General features: G+C 38.6%; 2 protein-coding genes across 3 annotated transcripts; one reads left to right on the forward strand and one right to left on the reverse strand.

The window, feature by feature from the left end:
* Positions 1-215: 215 nt before the first annotated feature.
* LOC114366498 (uncharacterized) lies at positions 216-10278 on the reverse strand. 2 transcript variants are annotated; one of them, XM_028323387.1, is made up of 10 exons: positions 10105-10149; positions 4916-5033; positions 4351-4524; positions 3884-4008; positions 3343-3540; positions 2820-3040; positions 2404-2619; positions 2050-2210; positions 1308-1376; positions 216-1210 (listed from the first exon to the last, which is right to left on the reverse strand). In XM_028323387.1, exons 1-10 carry the CDS (start codon positions 10147-10149, stop codon positions 1179-1181), a joined length of 1359 nt encoding a protein of 452 aa, XP_028179188.1. In that variant the 3' UTR covers positions 216-1178. The 2 variants fall into 2 exon arrangements, with proteins under 2 accessions (XP_028179188.1, XP_028179187.1); XM_028323386.1 differs by having other exon boundaries at positions 1107-1376; positions 10105-10278.
* A 1283-nt stretch (positions 10279-11561) lies between these two features.
* On the forward strand, positions 11562-13024 carry LOC114366497 (uncharacterized). Its single transcript, XM_028323385.1, has 4 exons — positions 11562-11631; positions 12094-12171; positions 12245-12456; positions 12569-13024. Coding segments are annotated over exons 1-4 (627 nt in total). The 5' UTR covers positions 11562-11629; the 3' UTR covers positions 12904-13024.
* The last annotated feature ends 214 nt before the right edge of the window (positions 13025-13238 follow it).

Raw genomic sequence — 13238 nt, forward strand, 5'->3', positions numbered from 1 at the left:
CTGGACAGTCGAAGAGTAACGATATTTTTATACATTATCACGATTCTGTCCATTCTGGAGACTTTGTACATGATCAATTTGGATTGGAACAAAATCGAATAGAAGAAATCGACCGTGCATAAGTGTTTAGTCGTACAGTGGTATTGACATTTTAAATAAGTAGGTATCGTAAATGTAGATAGTAATCACTTTATGGTATTAAACTGTACTATTTTAGTAAGCATATTTTTATTGCAATAGTTCTCAAATTTGTTGATTCAGTAATATAAAGGAGAAAAACAGTGCAATGGTTTGGTCAAAACGGTAAGCCACATTTAGGAGGTTTGTATATTTATTATTTATGTGGGCCAGGTATTTTAGGTGGTTTTTACTTTCATGAGGATCAGCTATATTTTTAGCTTTGTCACAAGTTTTTCGAAGCACGGCACGGCTAGGGAGCTACGCATTGGCGTTTACCTATCTCCGTTCTGGGTATATTTTGTTAATGTTAATGTAAAAACCAGCAGACCTTTTATAATCAAATTTATTATTCAAACTTACATTTATAATGCGAACTTGACATTTAAGTAGGACGAGCAAATAATAATTAATTCGTCGCGCAAATCGTCGAGGCTTATCAGTATCTCATCAAAAATGAGATCTGAAAGCTGATATAAACAATTATGTTTATTTGCAGAGTGATAGGTAATTATTGGATTTTAATAATATCAAAACTTGATTTTTCTACCTTTTCACATTTTCAAAAGGTTTTGATAAATTGAGAGATACTTTAACATCGAATTTCTCGCCCTTCTTAAACACTTTTAACTTTAACAAACTTATACCTAACACAAATCATCAACAATAATACCTTTTGTATAAAAATATTTACAATACTTTGGCACATTGCCTCGCATTACACACATTAAATTAATTGGATGGAAACGAATGCATGAAAAAACTGAAAAAATACAAATCAACCGTCAAATAAACCAAGAAGATATCGTAATAATTACATATTCTTTATATCATCACCAAGTAATCTAATACAGAACAAAATCTATAATTGAATCATTTTGAACACATACATATGTAGATAGGTATTCCCTATTGCAATGAAACTACTTCATAAACTTAATCACTTAATACTCAAATCGCTCGTCTTCAGGCATCTTCTCGTTTCCTATTCGCTGATCCGTTTAATACAACACGTCTGACTGTGTTATCGTCGCTGGAAATAACAATTGGGCATAAAACTTGCAGAAGCTGTATCAAGTTGTTTAAGCAAGGTTAGAGTCTCGAGCATTGGGAGTAGACGTTATACTCACGCCGTGACTGCCCCAGCGCGTCTCGCTTGTACGCTAGCGAGCTGAGGCTGGACGCTGCCCGGTGGACGGCTGGAAATGAAAAAATATATACTCATGAAGTCAGGAAAAAAACAAGGCATAGCCCAGCCAACATACAAACTCCCGACTGGTTGCACTCAGAGAAGGTTTCAAATGTTGACTCACTGGCTTTAGTAGTTCAGTCAAAGAAGATTTATTGAATCACAGGGGCAGAAAGGTAACATATAAGCTAGTCTAACATAGCGTCCTCATGAGAACTCCAGAGAGCGAATGGCGGTTCAGTCGAAGATGTTTGTGGACCGGTTTTTCTGAAAGGGGCAGAAAGCTAACATGGGCGAGACTCCTGAGAGCGGTTGCGGGAAGTCATAGGAAGGTTATTACGAACTTACAGGCCTTCCTGAAGAGCTGGATGGCGGTTTAGTCGAGCAGTGGCATACAGCATCATACATAGAGTCTACATAGCAGCTGGTCGCGCATGCGCCGCGCCGCCGGAATGTATGCCCACGGCAGTGGCCCCTGGAGCTTGTACTCAAAGAAGATGTGTGGACTCACAGGCCTTCCTGAAGGGCTGGATGGCGGTGTAGTCGGGCAGCGGCACGGGCGGCAGCTCCTCGTTGCCCCAGCAGCTCATACTTAGGGAAGATGTGGTAGACTCACAGGTCGGGATGTATGCCCACGGCAGCCGGCCCTACAGCTTGTACTCAAAGAAGATGCGGTGACTCACAGGCCTTCCTGAAGGGCTGGATGGCGGTGTAGTCGGGCAGCGGCACGGGCGGCAGCTCCTCGTCGGGCGGCAGCTGGTCGCGCATGCGCCGCGCCGCCGGGATGTATGCCCACGGCAGCTGGCCCTGCAGCTCGGCTGCTGTGCCGCGCCGGCTCGAGATCCTGCCGTCACACAGACTTCAAATAGTAGAAAGCTCCGTACACCTCCTATGTGCTGATTAATTTCATTGCAAGTCCAATAATGTTATCACGTCAGCCAATGATTTCGCTGCTATATCCTCTCGCAAGGAAGGTTACATAGCAAGTTGAGCATGGATGAACCCTTATTCAGAAGTCGTTTAAGAATATGGCTTACCCTTGAGGCTCCTCCTCGGTCGTGGAGGGCAACTGTGGAAGGGACTGCGAGGCGCGCGGGGGGCTGTTCCGGCCGGCGGTGTCGATGACGGCGCTGTCCAGGCGCCGCTGCTGCTCTGCGATCAGGTTCTCTAAGCGCTGCGGCAGCGATAATAGGTTTTCGGGAAAATTCACAGTTCGCTTCTTCTCTATGTCCACATGGTGAGCTCTCGGCGATCTACAGATAAAAGTTGTAGATTCATACGTAATACCTACATTACGATGGTATGCAGTGCAGTGAAACCTTTACTGAGGTTCCCTGATGGCTTGCAAGTTTGCAACGGTGCCTACATACAAAAATATTGCCAATGTATTCTCAGTTTTGGAATCATGGCTTGCAGTAGTGATAAAACTATTGTCAGAATAAACAAACGTCACCTGTTAGGCGATGGGTTATACGATTCGGGGTTGGACGTGGACGGCGGCACTGGCGTGGGCGACGGCTTCCTGAAGAGGTACGCCTTCATGCGCCGAAACGAGCGGCTGAGTCCCGGCCGCGGGAGGCGCGCGAACATTCGCGGCTCGCTGAACGTACTGCTCTCTTCCACGTCCTTGTCGCTCGTGCTCACATCACGCATGCCTATCGGCGCCTCCACTTGCTGGAAACAGCAGTTGTTTGCCTTACCGTCATAGTAAAATACGAGTAGGTACCTACTACAATGATGATGAAAAAAGAAGATACCGAGACAAAGTAACATTTCACAGATCTGATTAGTTTCTAGCTTCATGCGCTTTTGCAGGTCGACAAGTTGAATAAAGAACTCCATGTTATGATTAACCCGTGATTATTTATAGTTTCATTACCATTTTTGTCAAAACAGGAATTAAAAATTAACAAGATTCAGAATTTAAGCAGTAATATCTCTAAACATAAGCTGATATTACATTTAGGGATACTTACTGTCCCAGTAGTGATCGGTAGTATAGGGGCGTTGCAGTCCACAATCACCATGACGACGAGGATCACGTTGAAGAAGAAGAACACAATGAACCTCGCGTAGACGATGACCATGATCCAGGAAACCCATGTGGTGTCCAGATTGGCGTTGGCGATACCGCTCGCGACCCCGCCGATGAATTCCATGATGTCGGACAAACTCTGGATGAACAAAATTCTGAATTTTACGAGTATTTAGTCAATTTCGATGAATTACAGTAAGATCAAATAATACTAATTCATAATATAGGTACATTTTCAATTTAATTCATTGACAAGTCTTTATTCTCTCTGTGCTAAGCCTAATATCCATTCATTTTATTCGTGAAAAACAGCCTTGCTCTCAATATCCCCATAACCCAAGGACCTTACTTTACGTCTCGTATGCCTGCCTGCTCCAATGACTTTCGCATTGTTGTCTGGAATCTCAGAATACGATCGGATAAAGTAGAAATAATACGACGGCGACGAGCGTTACTGTTTAGTACACTCATAACTTACACACCCTAGTGTAGAACGAGTCGTTGGTGTAAATGACGGCCGCCACCAGGTCGACTCCGCTGGCCATCACCGTCACCATCACCCATGGCCACCGGACGTGTTTTGAAGCGGAGTTCTTAGCGCCACCCACTGAAAAGATAAAGAAATGGTTTTGTATCGGGGACCACCTTTTATGATCTAGGGACACTTGTCTTATCAGTGATCCTGGATTATCTAGATTCCCACTGGGGACACCATTTTCTGCTCGGTCTGGCTGGGGATAGAGTTCGTTCCAAGTCCGCCTAACTAGCTTCTTTAGGTTTGTCACAGTAACAACAATGTTTATACGGTGTTTCACCAGTTAGAGTTAAGATAGCCAGTTTGAGGATGTTGAATTGTTGATGCCAAATTTTCAGGAATATACGTTCTTTTTCTATGGGATTTGGGTTTCTATAGTCAGTTAATGCAATACAGTAATAAATTCTCACTTACTTATTAAAAGGATGCTCGCAGGTATCCAAAGCCCAGCAATACCTAGGTTGGTGCAGTTGATGATGAAGGTGCGGTAGGCAGTGAGCGGCTCGTTGTTGATCAACACAAAGGCCTGGTCCACGATGCCCTCGATTGCGGAGCCGATGTTGATGCGCGCTCCACACGGCACAGGATCTGGAAGAAGGGCCTGCATTGGTCACACCGTTTAAAGCCGAATTTATATTTATCTGACGAGAGGTGGACCGACGACATCATAAAGGTAGCAGGAAAGCGCTGGACGCAGGCCGCTACCAACCGGGTAACATGGAAAGCATTGGGGGAGGCCTATGTTCAGCAGTGGACGTGCTATGGCTGAGATGATGTTGATGACGATGATGACGAGAGGTGTCGTGACGAATCAGAACGTAACCGGTTTCAACACTAGGTATTGTGTTGTGTCGGGCTTCTGTCGTGCCGGAACTGATTTCGTTCTGATACGGCACGACACATCACGTCAGAATAATTTAAATCCGGCTTTACAGACTCGTCTGGCAATGATGTGCATCGTCAGCAGGGTCAAACTTACTGTGGAAATACATGATTCTGATGTATAACAACATCGGCAGCTCCCGCAGAAAATCGACCACGCAGTAGTACTGAGCCAGGCCGAGGGTGCAGAAAACTATCTGCCCAACAGCCTGCAACTAGAAATAAGAAACAAAAGTTAGTACAGGACTAGAAATTGTCCAAATTAAGTTTGTAAGTGTACTACATGTCATTTTATACACTGCAGGAAAAAAGTGACTCTCACAGCTGATCACTAAATTAGAAAATAAATTGTTCTATACATAGCACTTTTTCAGTATCTAATGACCTGACCGAAGAATAAGTATTAGGCACCTTATCTAGGTATACAGGATACCTACTCAATACTTTATTGCATACCATTTGGAATACAGCTACTAAATAGAATATCCAGTGTACTTAAACGCTATTTATGAGTTCTTATCGTTAGTTTAGGGTAGATATATAGGTAGGTACTCATTCTAAACCCATCATCAAAGCACATGACGCTTCCACCAGTCAACTTTAGTGTTATTTTCCCAAACCTGTTCCCATAGCTGGGCACCGTTAATCAAATAGTTAACTTCGTTAATCGTTAAACCGTTAATAAAAAAATTTACTTCGTTAAACGTTAAAACGTTACATTTCACAAGATTTAACGCAAGTTAACGTTAATCGTTAGTCCGTTAACACATGATAATAAAACGAAAAAAATAATTGTATGCAAGGTTCAAATAATTTCGAAAGCTTGTATCGTGCATGGAATTTATTCCTCTTTTTCAGGGTTCCGTAGTCCTGACAAGGAACCCTTATAGTTTCGATAATGTCTGTCTGTCTGTCTGTCCGAGGTTTTGCTTGGAAACTATAAGCACTAGGGAGCTGTAATTTTGTACACACATCGTCCCCCCCCCCCCTCTAAAAACTAAAATGTTGGCTTGAAAAATCTCGAAAAATTCGTGATAATACTGCTATTCATGAACTTTCAAGGAAAACTATAGCGGTTAAGATACATCAATTAGTTTGAGAGTAATAGTCATTTAACTCATGTAGTTATTACAAAATTTCTTAACTAGTGAAAATTCCTTAGAAAAAAAAATGAAAAGTGACTTTGAATGTAATGAATTGCTTGCTTCTGAAATATACTGTGGTAGCGACGGACCACTACGGAACCCTACACTGCGCGTGGCACGACACGCACGCACTTGGCCAATTTTTTTTGTTTGCGCTACAAACTTTCGAAATTATTTGAACCTTGAATAAGTACAATTATTTTTTTCGTTTTAGTACAACTGCATTTCTTAAATAAAAGCTTGTTTTTAAAAAAGTTTTTTAATTATTATAATTTTATTTTACACTTTTTAGTAGNCCTGTTCCATACCACCCAGTATACAGGTATTTAAAAAAAATTGTGTTCGGAATTTTTTTTTAAATAAAGTGCTCTAAACTCGAAATCTAGTCATTATTTTCAAAAGTTTGTTTACAGATAAATTAAGCGATCATGTACAATTAATATTAGTAAGAAAAAAGTAAAAATAAACACCAAACTGTATAAATATAAATTGTAATCCGTTTTTATTCTGAATGTAACAGTAACCAGATCATGTACTGTAATATTTTTGGACTAAATAAATATCATTTTCATTTTCAAACGCAGCAATTTATAGCCAGATACTTATTTAGGCAAAGTTGATTTATTTTCACTTTTTCAAAAATAATTTTTGTTTCCTTATGCGCTTAATTTTTTTTTTATATTTTTTAGGGATAGACTTTATTAGAGCTACCTCCCCTAGCAGTTTGATTCACCCATTTTGGGACACCCTGTATACTATTAGATACGGATGTTAATACTACGTTTGCTTCATGCTTCAACAGTCTTTTTCTGGATCAAAAGTTTCGTAGATAAAGATTGGCTATACAAATAATTGATAATAAAACATTTTCCGACTTGGTTTTATGCACTTGACACTTTTTCGAGATCCGTAAAACTTTTGAAAAAAAGCAGAACCCCGATCACACGCAGGGCGGAAACCATAAATTCTTAGGACCAGAGACAATTTTCTATCCCAATTTCTATAAAAAGGCTTAATATCTCATTAGGTACACTAATTAACAATTTGATTGAGCCCGCAAAGTCATCTTGCCTTCTTTCTTACGGTGCATGATAGTATTCGGTTCATAATTTCACAGAAACTGTAAATTGCATGACAAAATTAGAAATTAAGGCCGGGTAACAGAGAAAATGGCGAAAATGAGGTTTTCATTTTTCATTTTTGAGGTACTAAACAGTAAAATAAAAGGCTAAGATTTTTTTTGAGCATAGTTGAGGATATTTTCTAGGGCTATTAACGGATGGAAACAAGATTTGATGAAGTTGACTCGATAGAATAAATTCCCAAAGTTACCTCTATTCGTTTTCTAATAATGGTTTTATTTCTAAAATAAGCGATTTGAGATTCTGAATCTTTTACTAAACTAAAGTTCAGAAATAACTTGAGGGCTTTTAACGGATGAAATTTTTATATTGCGTCTTATTTAGTTACTATGTTAAAAAATGTGGAAAAAATCGCCCATGACGGCTTGGACAATCTCAATCAGTCGCGCGGTGGCGCTTACGGAGGACGGACGCGTCTGTATTTATTCCTAGAATTCCCCAAACACCGTCAAATTACCCTTTCGAATTCAAGACAGTGCAGTTTCCCATCAGTCTGCTTCGTAATGACTATAAACAAAGCTCAAAGTCAAACTCTAGGGACCTCTGCTTAAACTCCCATGAGTGCACAGAGGTACGCAGGTAACCGCGTGTGATGCTTATAGCAATTTTCGATAGGTACAGAACCCCGTACATACGTCATACATATTATAGAAAGAAAACACCCAGACCAATACAAACAAATATGTTTCTGCAATTTTAGTATGATATTTTTATTTATTAATAAACAAAGAGACTGAACAAAATTGATGCGTACCTATACTGATTAATGTTATTAACCACATGCAAAGCTTCGTGAATTGCAACAACTATAATTAAATTTATTATCCAAGCTCTAAATAATCGCTACTAAGAGTAACTTATCATAAAAAAAATTCAATCGCTCAAGCTCCCAAGGGCCTACCGATAGGTCGGGTGACGTAATCTTGAAATTCTTTAAGCCGGCGCAGAACTTCCAGAAGGTCGGGCGACGCCACGGCCACTTTGAACAGTGTTTACTTCTGCAGTTATATTTTATATTTATTCGATTCTAGAATATATTCCCAAAAAGTCTGAAAGGTGTTTTAATTTGTATCACTTGGATATGATTTCTATTAGAAAGTGTTGTGAGTGTGACGCTTGAAAGGAAGGAAGTCAACCTAACCTAACCAACTGCGTATTTCTATACTGTGTAGCTGGAAATTGTGGCGGGAGCTCTTTGACGCGCTGTTTTCGGCGAAGAATTGCGCGCGCAGATTTTGACAGCGCGAAATACCTACTTTAGAAGAAATACCAAGCCTTAACATGAACTTGATTTAGTTAACCAATACAATAACTTCAATAAATCGCGATACAGAACCATTAAGCCACGAAAATACTCTCACTTGACCGGTTGTGTATGGTCTATCTATGAAACTATTGGAAAGTAATCGTAATTGGTTCGTGGTTTGTTGTGTTACATCGTATAAATACTAATAGTTAACCGGACATTAAACTGTAACATGATTGTGAAGTGGAATCCCAATTTGTTCGACGTAAATTTTATCTTGATGTGATAGGTTTCGTCACCGGCGTCGCACATTTAAGAGAATTTCTCGTTGATTAGGCTGATACTATCAATATGATAAGATATGAAGTACTTAGGTATATCGGTAGAAAGTTTGTGTGTGCGACTATAAGTAAGTGCCTAGCAAAAAGAATTTCTTTTACCAACTAATATTTATTTAAGTAATTCTTTACCTAAAAAAACATTGTACCTACTTATTAATTAAGCTAGAATGAGATATTAGGTAGGTACTTTAGTAAGTATGTAGGTACTACAAACAAAACAGAAATTCAGCTACTAGGTATTGATTGGATTTCCTTATAAGATACTATTATCGTAAGTATTGTTTAGAATATCTAATCGCATATCAATGAATTATTGGCATTTTTCATAAAAACGTTAGTGCTTAATAATTGCCTGATACAATATTATGTTATTCTATTTACTTAAAATAATGTTTTGATGACCACATTTCACACAACGCTAATGATCCACATTTGATTTCGTGTTCAATACTTAATTAAGGGATAATATAGAATTTCAACTGTATTTTTATGCTAGTTTCTATCATTTTCTGTCTTGAAATGTTAAATGTGTTTGAGATAAATATGAGAGATAAGTATATACAGTTTAATAGATACTTAATTCAGTTAAGATGGTAAGTAAGTAAGTAAGTACCTACCTACCTACTTGGTGATTTTATGGAATGGAAATCAAAAAGAATTGATTTTGTGTATTGAGTAAGTATAATCATATTGATAATGAAACGACACTAATAATTGAATGCATGCTGTAAGTACTCGTAGGCCTAGCTAATACAGGGATTCCCATTCTGTACAGAAAATAGTTGAAGACCAACATTAATTTTATTGATCGCAAACATGCGATCGTTTTACACTGAAATATCGAATTGAGAACAAAACAAATGAAACATGTTCTAAAATATGGCAGTAAAGACAAAAAAAAACTAAATATCGAATTCGAAGTTTAGCAAATGGTGTGCAGCGATGTCCTAATTAATTAAGTACACTTGTCAAGTTATCGATTTTACGGTGTAGTAATTCAGAATAACTGTTTTGTTAGCTACTTACTAAGCTACATACATTGTATTTCGTTACCTATTTATTATGTAGGTGTGTAACATGTATTTATTGAATCCTAATTAAGTAAGTAGGTGGGCTAAATAACATCCCCTGTTAAATTACCAGGAATATTCTATATTAATGAAGAATATTGTGTGGTATGGGTATGGTATAGTAATTAGTAAAGTAGCATATTCATAAAGCGGAATGGTAATAGAGACTTTAAGTCAGATTTTGTATGTCATTCATTATTAAGTGCAACAATCTGGTGATACATTCGCATTGCGTTTGTAATTTAAAAAACAAACATTGATTCATTGTATCAATAAGTGATCGCCAGCGAAGACATGTAAGTAACATCAATCAACGCAGTAAAAAACGTTTAAATGACTTACTAACGTCACCACTCCCGCGCAGATGAGGATTTTGTTCGCCGCCATGGCTCCTGCGCGTGCGGTGCTATGGAGAGGGCACGGGACTACCGCGGACAGTCACTGTCGGCGGGCGCAGCATCACACTGGGACACTTGGACCCGATAACTCCACTGACGCCGCACCCGCCACGCTCTCCGAGGCGCGATCCGTACGATCATTGATAAAAGATATGTGACATTACGATAAAGATGTGTCATGTGTGCCTTGGCTAGTGTTTCATGAGAAAAGAATTCCTGTTGTCAACAGATAACTGTTCACTTTCCTACAAATAAGGAATTTATTAAGTATAAACCCTGAAAGTATTTGTGGTGTAACATGCCGTGCCAATCTCACCTGCACATGCCCATTGATCCTGCCGATGTCAATATCTGTGAAATGATATCACAAATCAAGTGCCTACTTATGCAAATTAATGAACCTATACCAAGTTTAGTTACATCCAAGCAGTTATCTAAAACAAGCTTGTTACGGTAAATGACAGTACTTAACAGGTTTGAACTCTGAAAGAAACATAAACCTCACTTAAAGGGCGTGTAAGATTGTCCTGGCTGGTACTATCGTGGAAAACTATCGCGAATTTCCTCGTAAATAATTGTAAAAACCGGAAACAAAGACTGGTCCATTAATAAAACTGCTTAATCAAATAGGGGCCGTCCATAAATTACGTCATCGATTTTTTCAGATTTTAGACCCCCCCCCCCCCCCCCCCCCCCTAATTTAAAATGACGTAATATATGGACGGCCCCATACCTACTTTGATAAAAAAAATACTAAACTAGGTAGGTATGTGTAGGTAACTGGTAAAGGTCGCTGAAGGAACCTAAGTACATCCTTAGGGAGGTCTTTGTCTTTGTCCAGCAGTGGACGTCATTTGGCTAAACACCGAAAACGAGGTAGCTTTATTTATTACATTGCTATCATACAAACTAAACATACTATTAGATATACTAACTATGTAACTATCCTATTATTTTACATACCCTTGGACTTGTCGTAGCTATGTAAAGTCAACGTGGTCCCTTTAGTGTCGATTAGGAAGAATTTACATGCTCTCGACAAGGTGCAAACTAAATGACGTACTTAGTTTAAAAGTATAAAAGTAGTCGCCTTTAACTGCTGAACTCATTATTAATGAAGTTGAGGCAGAAATATTATTTGAAAAGTTTAATGCGGTTATTAATATGAAGAAATTGGTAAGTTGTTCAGTGATTAGCATGTTCTAAGAATGCGCACAATGCTTGAAATACATAGGTACATAGTAAATAATAAATTGTTAGACTACATAAAGTAGGATTTATTTCAGTCTAATAATAAACTAAGCTGTTCTGATAGTTCCATGTTAAGATGGTTGGATGGCTATTTTTGGTAAAATTATAAAAAATCATTTATATTTCAGACAAGGTTTGCTTGGGCGCTTCTGCCATTACTCGGTGGAGTATTGTGTGAAAATAATACTTCTACGAATTCATCGGATCCTAATAAGGATATGTGAGTTTAGTGTTTTTCTTGATATTAAAATAATTATTACGATTATGTTTATTGCTATGCATCAAATACAGACGAAACCATAAAAAAGAGAGTGATGCCCGTTTTCACCATCAATCTCAAATTTTCAAATGACCCTTATGAAAACAAAATTCAATGTGTTACCATAGGGGTCACTTAAAAATTAGGGTTTGATGGTGAAAACGGGCATGAAACTTCTGAAACAAGAGTTTGTTCTCAGAATCCAGTGACATCATAGCTATAGAAAAACTCCATTCAAGGATTTAAAATATGATTACGTTAATTTATGCATGTATATCTATAGCAGAGGAAAACCAGCCTCCATGATTCAATCTCAGTAGCTAGTTACCAAATATAACTTAACATGCTCTAGGTACAATCTACATGGATTTGTAGAGTTTAGAAGAACCTCAAGTCTCTAGCTTATTATTTTATTTTTTAAAGGTATGTCATACACGCTATGGTGTATCAAGTTGGTATTTTAACCAACAAAACTGACGATAATGGTTCTAACGTTACCATGTAAGTGATGAATTTGCCAAATTTTTACAACATTCAATTCTGAAATATTAATGAAGCTTTCCAAATTTTATAGGGGAAATCAAGAGGCTCTTACATTCTACCACACTAACGGCTCCAAAGTTGATTTGAGTAATATCCCTGCTCCATTGCTGACCAACGTGACGGCCCAAAGCATGGTCCAAGTGGCTCCAAAGCCCACCAGTGGAGACAAGTCACAAGTGTCGTGGTCAGCATTAAAAAACTTGGCATCTTTACCGCAATTTGCCCCGGGAATCAAATCATCAGGTAACTACCTAAGTAATAAGAAAGCATAGATCAAGATTTATAAGAGTTAACTTGTCGTCGTTTTCGTAATGAAAAGTTCATTTGCTTCTCCTTAAACACTTTTCTTCTTCAGGAAATGTACCTATGAACATCGCAAAACGCAGCATATTTGATGAGGACATGCCTGAAATGATGGGTGAGTTAGAGTACTTCGATGTTCCTGGATCAGCCATTAATAAAAGATCAGCTGATAATCTTAGAGATCTATTTAAAAGGGACGCATCTGACAAAGCTACGGTCAAAGTGGTGAAGGGCGCAGCGCTGATACCCCAGGGGGCGGGAGTGCAATCGATCGCGCTGCCGCCGCTGTTGTCGCTCAACAATAACCTCTCCGACATACCGGTCCCAATACCCAACACTTCGATAGTGCACTACGCTAAAATCAGCACGGTCGTACGCAAACCGTGAAACTGCGAGATATGGGACTATGATAAGGACGATCGGCGACTTATGATTGTTATTCCAAGATGTAGTTCTGTGGATGACTATGATCTGTATTTTGTCCATTTTCTGATTTTTAATACCTACTTATTTCACTTACCTACGAGTAGGTCTTATCTATGTAATTAAAATTTTAGCAATGCAAATAACGTTCGTCTACTTACTTCACTGTTCGTTTCTTCTTCGTCAAACATAAAAACATAGTATAGTAAAGTTATATTATAATAATTATTGTCAATGACGTAGCTATTTACTTTTTTAATCATGATGAAATTAGGTCACTAACTCCTACGAAGAATCTT

The sequence above is a fragment of the Ostrinia furnacalis genome, unplaced genomic scaffold (genome assembly GCF_004193835.3).
Source record: "Ostrinia furnacalis isolate ACB-3 unplaced genomic scaffold, ASM419383v2 OfSCF0635, whole genome shotgun sequence".
Classification (NCBI taxonomy): Eukaryota; Metazoa; Arthropoda; class Insecta; order Lepidoptera; family Crambidae; genus Ostrinia; species Ostrinia furnacalis.

What these genes read in the sequence shown, in the direction of transcription:
- LOC114366498 (XM_028323386.1), bottom strand. Translation starts at nt 10,149, where the DNA reads ATGGCGGCGAACAAAATCCTCATCTGCGCGGGAGTGGTGACGTTA. An exon ending in GCGCGGGAGTGGTGACGTTA is followed by an intron (nt 5,034 to 10,104) that starts GTAAGTCATTTA and finishes TCTTATTTCTAG; the next exon opens with TTGCAGGCTGTTGGGCAGAT. An exon ending in CAGAATCATGTATTTCCACA is followed by an intron (nt 4,525 to 4,915) that starts GTAAGTTTGACC and finishes CCCTTCTTCCAG; the next exon opens with ATCCTGTGCCGTGTGGAGCG.
- LOC114366497 (XM_028323385.1), top strand. An exon ending in AATGGTTCTAACGTTACCAT is followed by an intron (nt 12,172 to 12,244) that starts GTAAGTGATGAA and finishes CAAATTTTATAG; the next exon opens with GGGAAATCAAGAGGCTCTTA. An exon ending in CCCGGGAATCAAATCATCAG is followed by an intron (nt 12,457 to 12,568) that starts GTAACTACCTAA and finishes TTTCTTCTTCAG; the next exon opens with GAAATGTACCTATGAACATC.